The sequence below is a fragment of the Rhagoletis pomonella genome, unplaced genomic scaffold (assembly GCF_013731165.1).
Source record: "Rhagoletis pomonella isolate Grant_MI unplaced genomic scaffold, Rhpom_1.0 Rhpom_scaffold_00006, whole genome shotgun sequence".
NCBI classification, from domain to species: Eukaryota; Metazoa; Arthropoda; class Insecta; order Diptera; family Tephritidae; genus Rhagoletis; species Rhagoletis pomonella.
The window spans coordinates 52,878,923-52,896,130 of record NW_023458560.1 but is presented as its reverse complement, the minus strand read 5'-3'; the positions used below and the strand labels follow the sequence as shown (position 1 = coordinate 52,896,130).

At 35.6% G+C, this 17,208-nt stretch overlaps 1 protein-coding gene across 3 annotated transcripts in view; it reads left to right on the top strand.

Moving 5' to 3' along the window:
* The window catches only part of LOC118740943 (UDP-glucosyltransferase 2-like), a 515,118-nt gene extending 500,343 nt beyond the window's left edge, over positions 1–14,775 (top strand). For all 3 annotated transcript variants that reach the window (XM_036472709.1, XM_036472707.1, XM_036472708.1), the window contains exons 2-5: positions 12,730–12,976; positions 13,081–13,527; positions 13,597–13,754; positions 13,822–14,775. In XM_036472709.1, coding sequence (XP_036328602.1) covers positions 12,730–12,976; positions 13,081–13,527; positions 13,597–13,754; positions 13,822–14,556 — 1,587 coding nt within the window. In that variant the 3' untranslated portion in view covers positions 14,557–14,775. The remainder of the gene's footprint in view (positions 1–12,729; positions 12,977–13,080; positions 13,528–13,596; positions 13,755–13,821) is intronic.
* The last annotated feature ends 2,433 nt before the right edge of the window (positions 14,776–17,208 follow it).

Here is a 17,208-nt window from a genome sequence, read left to right as displayed (position 1 = left end):
GCCTAATTAAATATATTTTTATTCTAGACGAAACTTAAGTACTTAGATAGTACTAGTTCCAATATGCACGTACGTGTGCACATAAGTAAAGATAATGGAGTAAAGAGCCAACAACTGATAAAGCGTAGATGCTTTGCTGATTTGACAAACGTCAGATATTATAATTCTATAACAGTTTTGGGTTTTGCCTAATATTATTATCTTAACGGCATCAAGTTTTTTGATTGCGACAGTAATTTTATGACCCCATTATTTTCGTTAGCCACGTGGTCGTTATATTGACATGTTTCTTTCTCGTTTACGCTCTACCGGGGATATTTAATTTTGTGCAGAAAATTAGTATTTCGGTGCATGAGGACAGTTAACAAAGGTGGCTAATGGAGCTTTATGTACCGATTGGGTCATATGAAATATCTACGTGCATTTATGGATATATTAAAAAAAAAAGATGTCTTTAGAAATTGAAAATTAATTTTAATGAAGTACATATTATCCATCTATTAGCTACGATCTTTTGCCATTTTTCGGGTAGCATCGTAATTCCATCGGTGTAGAACTTTTGTGGTTGATCCTTTTACTCCGCTTATAAATTTTGGTAATTTTCATTCAGAACTAAAGACTCCTAATCAAGAAGAAATCCAATTTAAACGATTTATAGGTTTCCCATAAAAACTTTTGTGGGTTCTAAAGTTGGAAGTGGGTCGAGACCAAAAAATTTCGTTAAAATTTATCTCTCTTTTGTGAAGTTGGTTATACTAAGCTCAAACAGATACTTCTGCACTTGGTTTCATTGTCTACCCAAGGGTGGCGAGACAAATGATCTAACTCCGACTAATCAGTTTAATCGCTTTTTGCGCTGAACCCATATGTAAAAGCAGGTGTTTCTTTTTCAACTGTAGTCACTTCTTTAAGTGTCATGGATTAGTCTCGTGAAGGTATTTGTCATTTATTTTGTATTTTTCGCTTTTTTTATCAACCAACTGACTTGGAAATGTAAATGTTCAAGATTGTTAGTATCTAAAGGAAAGCATGAGTGAGGTCTTGATTTTGGCACATGATTAAGAAAATTTAATGTAGTTTTGGAGCATATAATCGAATCTTTTTGCGTGAAATTAAGCAAAATGTAGGTTGCCGTGTTTCAAATGTTTGAATGGAGAAGATAATCGTTCCCCAAGAGCTATCGTTTTTTTTTATATCAGCGCCTTTCAAATGGTTCCTTAACTTGCAGTGTCCTGTCAGGTAGCCTATAAGAGTCCTTTTACCTCCCTCGGCTAAGTATAACGAGTAGTTTGGAGTTCCTCCTGGAAGGAGTTATGAATTCCTTTGAATGTCTCCTTCCCGTTGACTTTCGCAAATGGGCAGCAATCTCAGATTTTTCCTAACCCCTAAATGAGTGTAAGGCTTTTAGTGCTGCCTACATAATACGACATAATATTTATTCTAGCTCCTTTTGTCCTTATACGAAGACATTCTCCAATACAGACTTCGATTGCGAAGACTTTTCTGGAATCTTCGTCTAGGTATGCCTGCCCCAGTTTAACCATAGTCTATCTTCAACACATCGGTATACCAAACTTGGGGGCCCTTTGCCTACAATAGATATTACAATTCACAGCTATCTCTTTTAGGAATTCTGATCTTGTATGGATTTTCAAAGAATTATTTCGGTAGCATGATATCTGGAATGGCTTCAGAACTTCCAGGTGACCCCGAATATCCCCATTTTTATGCTGATTATATTGAGCAGCCGTCGGACGCTCCAGCAGAGCTTTTTTCAAGCCAGTGCCGCATATATAACAACGGGTTTCACGACCTCAAAATAAAACACCAATACGTTAGTTTGGAGTTTTGCCATAAAGTCTCTGGCAGGCATAAAACTGCCTTGTAGCATTGTTGGTAACATTCGAGATATGTTTCGGGATGAATCGATACAAGTAAATCCAAGTTGTTGCGATCCAAGTAGGTATCGAAAAAAAGTACTTGTATCGGAGGCGCAATACTTATTATGCTTTAGAATCTTCTTTGAAAAGCAACCCATTGGAGGAATGGGAAGATATGCGCACTACATTTTCGCAGCTATATAAGGAAGCCCGTCTATATATACTTAACATATCATATGTTTGTGAATTCGAACAGAGGCTTTTGTTCAGAGTTACCCCTAAAAACTTCCCCTCTTCTGAGGACTCAATTTCTTGCCCTGCCAAGGTCAAGTCTAGTCAAGTTGACTTTCTTCCTTTCGGTAAATTGGAAAACGGTGGACTTTAGTTTTCCGTTAATCTGAACGCAGCTTGCAATAGTGTCCTCATGCCAGCCAACAACGTAGATGTCTACTGGATGATCCATATGCCTTGAATACATTACCGTTTAGCTGTCCAGTGTCCATGGTAAAGGAGATAACACTCCCTTCGCTTTTATAGTTCTGGATTACAACATGATTATGATCCAATCACTTAGAAGGCTGGGAATATCCTTCCTTATCATAGCTGTCGGATATTGATTCGTAAGACGTATTGTCCAAACTACTTGATATGTACAGGAATGCACACAAAGCTATCTGTTTATACTGCAATGTCTTTTCAATAACTTCAGTTAGGCTATGTGTTGCCGTAATAGTGGATTTGCTTGCCTGATTTGCATGTTGGCTCTCATATAGAGGCTTATTATTGAGAAAGTTATTCTGAAATCTACTTTTCTTAAGAAGTTAAAGTCTTTCCAAATGATTGGATCACTCAATGACCTGACCATTCGAAAGTGCTCTGCCGTCTCCCAATATTAAGTGCATTCTAAGTAAACCTATTCTGTAATCAAAAGTCTCAAAGAGGAGAGACTGAGACCGAAAATGTTTTCGGATAGTTAAGTATCTTCATCTAGCCATTTCATCGGCGATTTCGTTAAACAAAAAGTGGAAATAATCCTTAACAATTCTGGAGGATGTCTGATTGGCTGTGTGGAAAGATAAATAAAAATAAATGCGCAATTTGATCATTATAATTTACATTAATTAAAAAGGTCTATGAATGTTTAGCTACTGGATGAATAACGAATGTTAACTCTGTTTTTTGCATTACTCATTAAAAAAAAAAAAAATGCATAACTGAAGTAGTCAGCTAACTGCTATCTTATTTCCCTAATGCGCTAAAGTCAGACAAATTTATAGAGCAAGTACCAACTAATTATGCGCATATTTTTTAAAGAACATAACTCTTTATAGCCAGTTTGTTATTAGCAAACATTTATGTATTATTAATTGCATTTAACTGAAGCTTATAGTGCTGAACGTACGTATTTGTAGAGCGCTTAAAGGGAAGAAGGGGCAAGGGGGGTAATGCGCGAAGTCATAAAAATCACTTCAAATAAGAAAGTGCACATAGATTATATGGGTCATAGCCTTGCACTGTTGAAAACTGAATGTTTATAGTCATGTAAATACATACATATGTATATATCAACCTGGCCGTGCATACCTATGCATTTTCCGTTCTATGCGGATGACAAAGTCCACCACCACCAATAAAAGAACGTTAATGCAACGTGTTAAATCTTTTTGCGTAAAAATGTATACGTGCTTTTATTTTTTTTCTTGATCATTTATTTTATACGAACAATTATGTTTATTTATTTTTATTTTTTTGTCGTATGTATGTATGTGTGCCTGTGCGTGGGTGGACAGATAAAAAAAGCATTTATTTAAAAAATTTGCATACGTCAATAGTGGAAATAAGATTAATTAAATTGCATTGGGCAAGTCATTGTCATAAACATGCTAATTTGTTAATGTAATAAGGAAACAAGGAAATGCAAACGAACTAGTTTTATCTATGCAAAGTTTTGTTTGACGGAATGCGCGCACGCGCACTGGCATTTATGTTATATGTCGATCTGATGTCAGAAATTGTTTGCTTATACCCAGTGCACAAGTAATGTACTGGTAGTTTAAATGAGAGGCCCTCACCTCGTGTTTAAGTTAACTGTTAATTATTTTTATAAAATTCTCATATACTTTTTTTAAACTCTTCTTACTATTTAAGACCTTCCGTATGACACCCATATTGTGATACATATTTATTTCAATTACCTAATTCCATTAATTGAAAAGCACTTTAGTTTTTTAAACAGCTAGCAACTCCCTCACATTTAGTTTAGAACCTATTAATTAATTTGAAAGGAGATTAATTTTTAAACAGGTGGCAACAACACCTCAAAAATATTCTAATTTTTCCAACTAGAGATATTTTAGCACCCATAGTTTACTATTTCATACTTATATGCATATTTTGTAACTTGTGCATAATTTAATTTAATTCGACTTTTCAAACAGGTGGCAACCCCCTTCTCAATACTCTACAACTACAACATTTCAATTCTTTAACATCCTTTATCTGAAACCCACATTGTTAAACATTCAATTAAAAAATTGCCCTAATGCAAGCTGAATTTGATGTTTTAAATAGTTGGCAACCCTCGTACAAGTGCAAGGTTTATAAAAAAAGGCTTTTTGAAAACTATTTCGATTGATACCCATATTGCAGTAATTCATTTAACCTAACTGAATTAAATTTTTTAACAGGTGGCAACTCTTTTCTTGTTTTAACTTAGATTTAAACCTTCTCCTCGGCAATACGAACACCAGGGTATGCGTCTTTATACAATCGGAACAAGGCAATATGGATTATATCAATGCCAAACTTTAAGCAGATTTTTACAGATTTAATAGAATTTAATTATACAAACAGGTGGCAACTTTCTTTTAAATATTTTGGAATTTGAGCTTTCTTAAATCTCTCTCGTTTGACACACATGTTGTCCCAAGTTAATGGAATTTAATATTTCAAACAAGTGGCAACCTTCTCAAAATGTAAATTTTTTTTAAAGGAACTTTCCTAGTTAAGGATTTCGATGTAACGGCAAAAGAGACACTGCCACCGAGATGATCTTATCCTGATTCTGAAATCTCTAACCCTGAAAGTCCAAAATTGTTTCAGCTGCCAAAAGTGTTATATTTAGTACACGATTTCCTTACACCTAAGTTTTACATCCCGAATGCAGACGGGTCCTCCTGCATCAGGCTCTTCCACTGTGTTCGTGGGCGCCCTTTGTTTCATTATCCACCCACGGGCACCTAAGGAAACTACTGTATTGAATTAAAATGCATTAGACTTTGAGTAGCTAACTCACAGTTTGGATATCACATCGTTCTCAAAGCGAAGTCGATATTTCGTCTCTGTGGGCAGACCCATAATGTGCATATGAGATCGGAGTCGATTATGGCCGGTCAAATATTGAGGGAACAATCTGATATCAGTGATATTTAGGCGACTAATAGCCTTGTAGCGAAAGGATCACGATAAGGCTCGACCTGTCTAATGTCTTCCACCCTCTTCAGAGCTTACTGCATTCTGATTTTGCCCACTCAGATTTTATAAGTCCAACAGGCCAACAATATCAATAACCAACAGAGTCCGCAAAAGGCTGCCGGACCCACGAGAGCAGATGCTAAGGATTCTCTCCTCAGTTCATCGGCGACCTCGTTCCCTTTGATTTCGCAGTACCCTGCGGACCAGTAGTGTATTACATTGTTCCTTGCAGCCAAGAGTTGAAAGTTTGCTGTGGCGCACGCCAGGGTTGCTAGCAACTCCTAGACCTCTTGAAGATATAACCTCCTATACGTTTTTTGGCCTGAGATCTCTTCCAAGCTGTCGCCCCTCTGTACTTAACTCATCATTGGTAGTATATGGTCATAGAACAAAGAAGGGCTCCGATCTCATCCGGGTTGCTACGTTGTGTGTTTATGGGAAGGGGTTCTGGGATTTAGGACCATTTATTCCTACCCCTAGACTTTCCTGAGTTTCTGTAACATATGTGTACCTTTGGGTACGATACCTTTGTATGTGCTCTTTTTAAGGAAGTTTAATACGTCTTTATTTGCGGTAGAGAGGAGCACATCCCCATATTGGGAATTATCTCAAGTAGTTCCGCAAGGTGGCAGTCTCTCAAAGTCTCTAGCATTATCATTTTATTTCCCGCTGATGTTTGAGCCAATCTAGTTCGTTACATTACTCTGATTCATTGGCGGGTTAGACCTTTTTTACCCCATGTGAGTTATTACCAAAGGTCCGATTAATGTCTAAGAGTGCACAAAAAGATTTCGCTGTAGTTGTGTGTTATTTGTTTGCCAAGTTTGATAAGATATGCCTATTATCTCTGGAGCGAAAACCGCCCTCTGTTACTAAGTAGTGTCAATTATAAAACTATGCAAAAATATTCAAAGAGTCAAACCTCGCACAACTCAAAACACGTGCACTGGGTATTGATTAATAACTCAATACCGCCCACAACTGCACTAGCACTCGGCAAAGAATGAAACCAAATTAACTGATGTAATTAAAGCATCGAATTGCATTTATACTGTGTCCCTATTATTTATAAAGAACAATATTAAAACTTTATGCGCAGCTGCCAAACAGCGCTTGTTGTCGTCGCCTCTGATTTTTGTGGTTAGCCGCAGCAGTTCCCTAGATTTTATCATATATCACATGTTGCTTTATTTTTATTTATTGCATATTTTTTTTTACTTAAAACACGTGTCTTTCAGGTTGTATTCATTTTGTTATTAAGTAAATAATTAAATAATATGTAATTATGCAATTATTCGGACATACATATGTGTGTAAGTTGATAGGCTTCATAACTGCGAGCGATACATTTGTGAACTTTTTTGTTTTGAATGAAATACAGACATGCATTTGGATTTAAGCTTACTTTATAAATATACATATGTTTTTAACTCATTTTGAGTAACAGAAATTTGATGACGAAGTCGGAATGCAATATTTGCGCAATGAATATTACTAATATCAGATTGGGAAAGGTCTAAGAGCAGAGCACAAAACAGCCCAACTTATTTGGACTGAATATGTCATCTGCTCGGACCAGACCCCTTGTTCGGAAGTCTGAGTCTGACACCCCACAGCTATAAGTCAATTGAAATACAGCTATCTCGCATGTACATAGCTTAAAAGTTTTCTTTTATGCTGGCACGAAAGTCTTACGAAAAAGCTCCCTTGCCAACTTTCATAGTGAAAACCTCCTTTGACTGAAAGCAGTTTAAAAATAAAATTTTTTAATTAAATTTTTATAATCATATATTTTTCCTTTTCTTTTTTTAATTAAAGTTAGTTTTTTAATTTATATTTCTTTTCTTTTTAGATTTATTATTTTTTTTTCTTTTAATCTTAAGAAACTTATTTTATTTGATTTCTTTTTTTAATTATCTTTTTCTAAAGACACATATGTATTATTTTCCCTTTATTTTTTGATATTTTTTGTTTTTTATTTAGTTTGCTTTTAATTTTTAAATTTTATTGTTTTATAAAGAAATATAATATTTTATATTATTAATTTATAAAAACTGTTTTTTATTTTTTAAAAAAATTTTTTTTAAACTTTGTTGTCTTAAAAATAAAGCTTTTTTAATCGTAATAAATTTTTATAAACTTATATTTATTATTTGTCCTTTTCTTTTTATAATTTTACTTTTTATTTTTAATTTAACATTTTTTTAGTGTTTAGACTTTATTGCTTTAAAATGAAAAATACATATTCTTTTAACTTTCATTTAGTTTTTAGAAACTTTTTTTATACTTTTCTTTTCTTTTTTTTAATTTTATTTATTTATATTTTTTTGGTTTCCGTTTAGTTTTTAGATTTTCCTCTTTTGAAAAGAAAACATTTTTTAACTTTCATTTGTTTTTTTTTCAACTTAATTTATATTTTTCTCTATGTTTGATTTAAATGATATAAATTTTTAAAGTTTTTTGTTAAAAAAAAATATTTATTTTTTTAATTTTATTTAATTAACAGAAACCTTGTTTATTAATTCATTTTTTAATTTAATATTTTTTTTTTTTAATTTAATATACTTTTAATTTCTAAATTTTACTGCAATTAAAAGAAACATTTTGTTTTTCAATTGAACTTAATTTTAACAAATTTGAAATTCGATTAAACAGGGCTAGATGCAAGGGTTAATGCGGGAATGACGCAAAAGCTGCGCTTCTTTGTATGCATACTTGCCCCTTTCTTCATTCGTATAGCATAAACATAGAGCAAAAGCCGGCCATAAATACGAATTTATAAATCTCTCGATTTCAGTGCCTTCTAGTGAGTTATTTGCTAGCTTACATGAAGACCAGTTTTTGTCTGCAGCTCTCAAGAAAAGCCAAAAATTCATATATGTATGTATGTACCAGAGCTGTGTAATGATTAAATCAATTGAGTGTGCATTCTCATTTTTTTCGTTTCAAAAATGTGATTGTTTGATTTAAAAAATTTAACAACCACTCTTGAGATTGGTTACAAATCGTAAACACAACATATGTAGAGTGTTATGGAATGGTTGAGACCCATTCTCATAGAGAATGTGAATGCAAAAAAAAAAAAACTCAATCATGTATGATTGTACGTTTATGGGAATGCAATCTGTCATTATCATACAGTACTAATACTATTTGTTGTATCAGGGTTGAACCTTTTGTATTCAAAATGTGAAATCTGAAGATTGCCATCTCCCTTAAAATAAGTAAACAAATAAATATTTGGTGCTAAAATATTTTTCTAAGTGTTTGGCCGAGCTTCTCCTCAAACTTGAGGCATGAGTTCTGTTGTTGTCACACAAATGGAGACACTTACATATTTAAGGCTGACACCGAACGCCAAATGATTATATAAGAAGTGTTTTCATGGCGGAAATATACTCGAAGGTTTGTCATTGCGTGCCGAAGGACTACTGCTATTTTGGGTTATGATCTGACCAGGGATCTAACCATGGTTCTGTGGAGTGGAAGTACGCACATGAATGTATACATTATTCCCTTATTTGTTCTCAAAATGCATGAAAACTATAGTACGCTTGCAAACAATTAATAACATTTTGTGATAAATAGTTTTACTAATGTATTTGGACTTCAAATTTGTGTTTTAGTAAAGTATCAATTAAATAAATTATTATTGTAAATTATTATTATAATAAATAGATATAAAACCAGAACCAGACAGAACGAAAAATGACACTGAAGATGGCACAACGCCGAAACCGGTTTGTCTGCAAACCAAACTTGACAAGGGATGACGGAAATTCGTTCCAAAATAAATCAGATATAAAAATGTTTATATTTGGCAACTCTTAGACTTTTCTTTAATTGTAACAAATGACAGATGTAAACAAAATAAAAAAATTATTGTAATTTTACAAATTTAAAGAAAACGGGCGTTCTTTACAATACAAAAAAATATAGTAAGGGATCGAATTGCGCATATTTTTCTTACAATACCAAGTGCCTACAAGAAGTCTTAAACCACTAAATAGCTTAAAAAACGCTTTCAAAAATTCGAAACGGTAGTGAAGTGCAGTGTTCAATTGTGATCGAAATTGCAGGCAAAATTTGTGCGTGTGTAATTAATGTTTGACTTATTTGAAGAAATGTTGCCCCCCGCTTCCCACTGGTGGTTACATAATACTTGAATAGGCCCTTAATTAACATGTGCTTGCTTTGTGCACGCACGGCCAGTTAAACAGGCATGTCTGAATCGATTTCCTTCATCATTCTTAGCAATTTGATGTGCATTTTTATTTTGTTATGTGTTGCAAACAGACATTTTAGGAACTAAATTGGTTCTGAAATCTCTGTACACAAGCGCACTAATTTTTAACAGTTTCCAGTTTACATATGTAATATTGATCAGAACAGCTTTTATTTATTTTATGTATTATGTGATTTTTGGAAGTGTCGAATACAAAAAAGTGCTGTGACTGGCTTTATGTAACTTAAAATTGTATTGATGATTACTAATAATAATAGAAAGGTACTCACACATCGATGGTCCTCTGCAATAACGACACAACTCAAAATTTCATATATTTCAGTAGAGCCAATTAAAGACTTTTTTATTTCGTAATTTAGCAATAATATGTCTTGGAACGGAATAATTCCGGATTATCCGGTCATATTGTAAGCTTTCAAATTATGTCTTTTTCTAAAGATTCAGTAAGTGTTGCACTGCAAAAATACGAAATAAGTAACAACTCGTATGTAGTTAAACGAAAAAAAAACCAATTGGTTTTGCTGAATAACAGCACAAAACGAAAAGTGTCGTTATTTCACAGTTTTTGACTGATGCCAATATTCACGATTAATGTTAGATATTTGCCACTGTTCAGTAGTAAGGATAGGCTACTTCGGTTTTATTCCAAATGGCAAAACTTTGCCTCTGCCGGATTGGTAACAACAAAGCCTATGTCGACTTGCCTCAGAAGAATATGGTTATTTATAAACCTAATCCACTATATAACTCAAAAACCTGAAATTTTGAATTGTGCCGTTATTGCAAAGGACCATCGACATATGTTAGTGTTTGGCCGAGCTACTCCACCGATTGTGGCATGCGCCTTGATGTTGTCGCACAAAGGGGAGGGACCTACAGTTTTCATTATTACAACAAACTTTTTCCTTTTTTTTTATGTTGGTCGTAACTGGGCTCGAACCCTCACCCTGCGGAATGGTAGTACGCACTTCTAACCACTACACCACAGCGATCGCTTAATTAATGTTAATCATTAATCGCGATTAAACATTTATTCGTTAATTTTTAATCATTCATAGACTAACATTTTGTCGACAATACTCGCATAAGATTGTCCCAAATTTTCACAAAAGAGAAAAGTGATTTTCCTCAAAACTTTTGAATGACGTCTTGACAGAACTTACTAATTCGGAATTTCTACTATTTCTATAAGTAAAGTAGGCTATTCATAAAGTCTGGGTAATGAAATTAAAATTTTTCTATTATATGTTCCAATTTATTTTTTGCACATAAACTTGTATCTTGAACTTCTTTTTCCAAAAAGTGAGGATGTCAATATTTTAATAGATATCGGATGTACGGTAATTTTCCAAAGAGATCTCCTAATAGATAAGTTCATGAAAATTATTCCAAACGAAAACTTAAAATTGATAAAAAAATAATAACTAAATTTAACTAATTTCAATTAGAGGTTTGAAGTTTATCCCACTGTAAGTATGAAATCTTCAGCTATGTGTTTCCATTATCACTTTTAAAGCGTTTTGTAATTTAACCAAAATTCATTAGAATCCACTTACACAAGTAATTAAATACTTTTCAACATGCATTAGCAGAGTGCACTTCTCTTTTGTTTACAATTTGGTTGTCAAACTCACTACATCGGATCTTTTGACACATTTACCAGAATTTACCACCAAAAAATCATCGGACTAAAACTGGTAGCTTCTGACAAAGAGATGACCTTACTTACTATCTTATTTGTCCTCTCAGTTGCCAGAAAACCAAGTACGATTTCCGGTAAAATCTGGAAATTCTGGTAAAAAATGGTAATTTCGGACTCATGCGGGTTCACAACTAAATAATATTAGGAATACTTTTGAGGTGTTTGAAGACCTGTTTGAAACTAAATTTATTTATAATAATCATATTTTGGCCTTGACACTTTTGCTAAGTTTTGGCCGAGCTTCTCCTCCGATTTGTAGCGTGCGCCTTTGCTGTCACACAAATGGGAGGGCCTACAGTCTTACGCCGACGCCGAACGGCGATACAATTTTTATGATGAGCTGTTTTTTTTTATTAAAGACACTAAGATTTTTAAAATATTTTCACTAAAATTTTATTAACCTAAATGTAAAGCTTATGCGAAGTAGTTATCTAATTTTATGTAAATTTTAAACATTTTCAAGATAAGATATGAATTATATTTAAAACGTAAATGTTATTACAACTGTTTTATATATAATCCTAAACTTATGATACAAAATCCCCTCTACCAAAAAACTTAAATTGGGTAACGCCGGTTCGAATTTTTACAATTTAGCAATTGTCTAAAATATTCCTTTTTATCAAAGAGTTGTTTACCAGGGTGTCTTTGAACTAATGATTGGTACTGAATTAAAGAATGCACACACATAAAAGATTGCAGCCTTTTCAATACTCATTCAGTGTTAAACCTTTTTTTGATTGGGCATTGGTTTTTTCAATCCTGCTATGAATATGTTGATGTGTGAATTCATAACTGCTTTGAGTGAATGGAAAATTAAAAAATTATAAACCTCAATCTTAAGCGAAGAATAAGTAATGAAAACTGGATAGAAAAAAATTGTTGATTTAAAATTGAAAATGATTTCACACTTACACAGCTCTGGTATGTACTACTTACATAAAATGAAGTAGAAAATTGGAACAGAAATTTTCTTACATATATCAAAATTTCTTCAATCAGTATGTAGCTCTCAAGAAAAAATTATCGTGCATTTGTTTCTTCTAGAAAGACAGCGAACGCAATGTTATAGGCATCATAGATGGTGCGTCTGACTCGTGAGTCATCTGTGTACGTGTTGAATCACCCTTCGTGTACACACAGTTGAGTCGTCACTCAAAGTCATGCCAAACCGACCCTCGAGTCAGACGCACCGTGTATCCCGCCTATAAGAAACAACAGAAATAATGAAAAATATTTCTTGTGATTTTTCTTGAGAACTGCAGGCAGCCCAGTTAAGGAATAACTTCCGAAAATTTGTTTAAAATCCATTAAGTAGTTTTTTTTTAACAGTTTATTGATTTTTCTCTTTGAAAAACTTTATACCTTCTTACCATATACTTTACTTACATATTTGTTTGCTTTTTCTTTCTATTCTTCATATATAGATGCAGCTCCAGTGGTTATTATTCTGTGTTGCGGCACTTCTAATGCCACTAAACTCAGCCGCTTTCAACATCCTCTTCATGGGTCCGTTTCCAGCGCCCAGTCATTGGATGTGGCTGGAACACTTTCTGCGGGATCTGCTAGAACGTGGACATCATGTAACAGCTGTGACAAATCATCGCTCCAAATATCCACATGAAAATCTGACAGAGATTATTATTGAACCGAAATTCGATATACCCTACTATTGTGAGTATAGTTTGACGTTCATAGTATATTTAGCTTGAAATATAAAAATGCCTACAAGTTCTCACATTCCTTGTTATTTTATTCCCACCATCTTTTGGTTGCAGTTCCCAAAGAGAACATCTTCAAAATGCGTTTCTCAAATGATTTTCAAAACCTGCAAATGTGGTGGCATGTGGGACTGTTAACCAGCGAGCATGCGCTCAATGATCCCAAAGTCAAATCGCTGATCGCCAGCAAGGATTTGGAATTCGATCTCATGGTCTTGGAACAGTTCTTCCACGAGAGTTTTCTAATGTTTGCGCACAAATTCAAGTGTCCTGTAGTGACGCTAGGCACCATGGGTTATGCGGATAATATGGATCACGCTATGGGGCTGCTTACGCCTTGGTCCTTTGTGCCACACCTACTCCTCTCGCATACAGATCAAATGACGTTCACGCAACGCGCCTACAATACATACTTATCGCTTTACGATGTCGTTATGCGACGCTGGCATTACATGCCGAGAATGCAGGAAATGGCTGAGAAACATTTTTCCGGATTCATTGAAGGTACACAACTAATCGCAAGTCTAGGAAGGTTGCTTCACTGATGACCAATATTTTTTGTTTGCATTTTAGGTCCGTTACCAAATGTACGCCAACTGGAGAAGAACATTTCAATGATGTTCATTAATAGCCACCGCAGTCTGGATGTGCCGCGACCCAGCATGTCTGGTCTCCTTAATGTCGCTGGTGTACATATAAAGAGAGCCAAACCGCTGCCACATGATATACAGGTTTGTCCAACCAAAATCCACTAACTTTCACATAAACTAAAAAAAAAAAATGCTTTCCTCCCCGCAGAGTTTCCTGGACAACTCCACCCACGGCGTAGTCTATTTCAGTATGGGTTCCTATGTGAAAAGCACTGATATGCCGCAAGATAAAATCTCACTCATCCTCAGCGCTTTCAGCCAACTCAAGCAGGATGTATTGTGGAAATTCGAAAACTCATCGATTGGTCAGCTGCCGCCAAATGTGAAAATCCAAAGTTGGCTGCCTCAGAATGACATACTCGCACATCCAAATATAAAAGTTTTCATCACACACGGCGGCATTTTTGGCACCCAAGAGGGCATCTACTGGGGTGTGCCTATGCTCTGCATACCGCTCTATGGCGATCAGCATCGAAATACTATAAAGTCAGTACGTGGCGGCTATGCGCGTTCGCTGAATTTCGGTCAAATGACAAGTGAAGAATTGTTGCTGAACGTAAAACTGCTAATAAGCGATTCCAGCTACAAACAGAAGGCGTTGGAAGCATCGCGAAAATTCAGAGATAATCCTATGCATCCCTTGGACGAAGCTTCTTTCTGGATGGAGTATGTGGCTCGACATAAAGGTGCGCCACATTTGAAGTCCGCCGGCGCCTATATGCCGCTCTATCAGTATTTGTTATTGGATGTGTTCGGTTGCGCGCTTTTAGTGGCCGTTTTAGCGATTTGGTTGCCTTTAAAGTTTTTGAAAGTCGTGAGAAATCTTCTGAAACGGAAAGACAAGGTGAGCCCAGCGGCTGATGCGAGCAAAAAGCGCCAATAAAACTGTGATTTATAGAAATAAATGTAGTCATATAATTGCTTGCACTGAGTGCAAATATGTAAATTAATTTTAAGAAAATAAGTTTTGTAGTCCAAAAATCTATACTCTTTTTGCCTTTTTCAAACTGTTACATACTTATATGTTATTAACCAAAACCTTCCGATAAGTGACTTCAACACTTCTGCCTTAGTGCCTTAAATAAAAAATCTAAAATTTCAACAGCGGTTTTTAATTGACTCAGTGGTCCAACATTATTCGATGATTAATCAAAATCACCCACAGACGGGGAAAAAATATTTGTCTGCTTTAACAGAGCTGTACATGGTTTACTCTAATTTGTTTTCAAATTCCTATTCTCTCATCATAATCAAGTAGTGAGTTTGGTACTTAGTTGAGGGAAAGACTAACTTACTAAGCAACTACCAAAGTTACGAGTAACGGCGATAGCTTGTGGGTGCTCGCAGAGTATAACCCAGACGCATAATTAACACAGAGAAAACTAACAGAAAAATCACTCAGGTAGCTTTGATTCTTAACAGAGTAAGCTTTGACATAGATTGTTATAACAAAGAGGTTAACTAGGCTCCGGTAAGATCCAGGTTTACAAAACCTACACGGAAAAAGGATTAGCGAAGTCATAGAACGCAATCGCTTCATCCGAACACACTTGCTGAAGCACTGTCGCTATGAACTCACGATCCAGAAAATAAAGGTCGCGCCATTCGCGGACCGCTAACCCTCTCTTCGTCGATTTGACAGCATCCACCCATTCGCTGACGTCACACAATTCTTTTGTTTACATTTTCTGGTTCGTGACGTTTTAGGTTATTTCAACTTTACAAATTTACAAATTCGGAAGACTTTGAGCGTTGTTTTGTTTTTTGTGAAAACTGATAAAAAAAGTTATAAATTAAAGAAAAAATGAGGTGTGCAGTGATTAATTGTGCTAGTGTAAGTGCCAAAGGATCTGGGTGCGCTTTTTTTACTTTTCCGGCCGACATTGAGTTGGTGGAAAAGTGGATCCAGTTCTGCCGGAGACCAACGATTTTCAACGCCCGAACCAGCGTCATCTGTGTAAAACACTTCACCACTGATGACTTCGAGAACGAGCTTCAATATAAAATGGGTAAGTTGTACTATTTAATTCGCCAATAAACGCTTATTGGATTTCGTGAGGATAGTGTGACTCAGGAGTAAATTTCACGAAAGGTAGCCGCGCTCATCGTAAATATGAAACCCGCCGGAAGCTTATATTTTTCACTTTTCATTAATACTGCTTTTTATTAAACGAAATGTTTTAAATTGTGTTAGGCTACGCTAAAAAGCGTAAACTAAAGCGGGGCGTTGTGCCGACAATTTTCAAGCCTGCTGCGGAAATGCCAGATCCTGACAAGGAAGCCCAGCAGCAAGTGTACAAAACCATTGTGAGCGATCTACTGGAGCAGTCCACTTCCAAAGGCATTACAAATTTATATAGTTGAAGTTCTCCTAGTTATAAAAAAGTAAATTTCAGAAGCCGAAGGTCTTATGGGCCATAACCGCGCGGACGAGGAGAACTGTGGCATATTGCCAGATGCCTTGACGCCTCTGTGTTCTCCACATCGTGCCACAACACCTAGCAAGGTGTTTTACTATGACAGCACGCTTAAGGAGGTTGAGGATCTGCAAGGAAAACATCAACATCTGGAGTACGTGCACTCATGTGATCAGAAGTGAAATATACCTAAGATGAATGCGTAGAATGCCTCCCGCAATCGTTCTGCAAATTGTTACCAGCAACTGACCCGCTGGCTGCCCGCTGGTATTTGTTTAATTACTGAAAAAATGAAAATCATTATAATGATTGCAGTGATTTAACACTTTCAGCGATTTGCACTGCATTTAATAAGTACACATTCTTTACTTTTAAACAACCAATTTACCATTTAAAATTAAATAATTCCGTAAATCCGCGATTTATTATGCACTTTGTAAACAAACCTTTCAATTTCGCCCCAGCTGTTCGATTCTTCTTCTTTTTCTTATTGAATTCGTCTTTGCTCTCTCATTCTGGTATTTTTGGACGTCACGGCCAGTTGCTCTCAGCTCGATTGGCGCAATCTTGTATTCTATCATTCTTGCTATGAACTGAACGCTTTTATTGAGAGATTAAGAGCTTCAGCTGCATTGAGAGAACCGCGCAACTCTTGCGCACCTGCTCATATTCGGCTTGTGAAGACAACACGCATGACATACATCACTTCTTCACTTGCCTCCTTAAAATCACTCAGCATACACCCCTCTCTCTATCTCAACCGACTCCATGGAAACAATACTTTTCGTGGATATATCTTTAATTGAGCCCGACAACAGGGACTGAGAAAATAGTCGGTATTAAGTATCTACCGTCCGCTCTCTTTTGGATGCCAGTTCTTGGAAAACAATGACTTCAGGGTTTCTGAGGCAGCCCTCTCCTTAGTCTGGTAACGGGTTTCAGAGGGAAAGTTTCTAACGCCGTCAACCACACCATTTGCATCATCGGACACGCGGTCGCTGCCAATTTTCGTCAGCAGTCATGAAGCAACTCTTCCAACCCGCCTACCACTGACTGCGGGACGGACTTAATTTTTAGTTCCTGCAAAGTGTCGTGAATAAATTCGACTACCGGCCAAC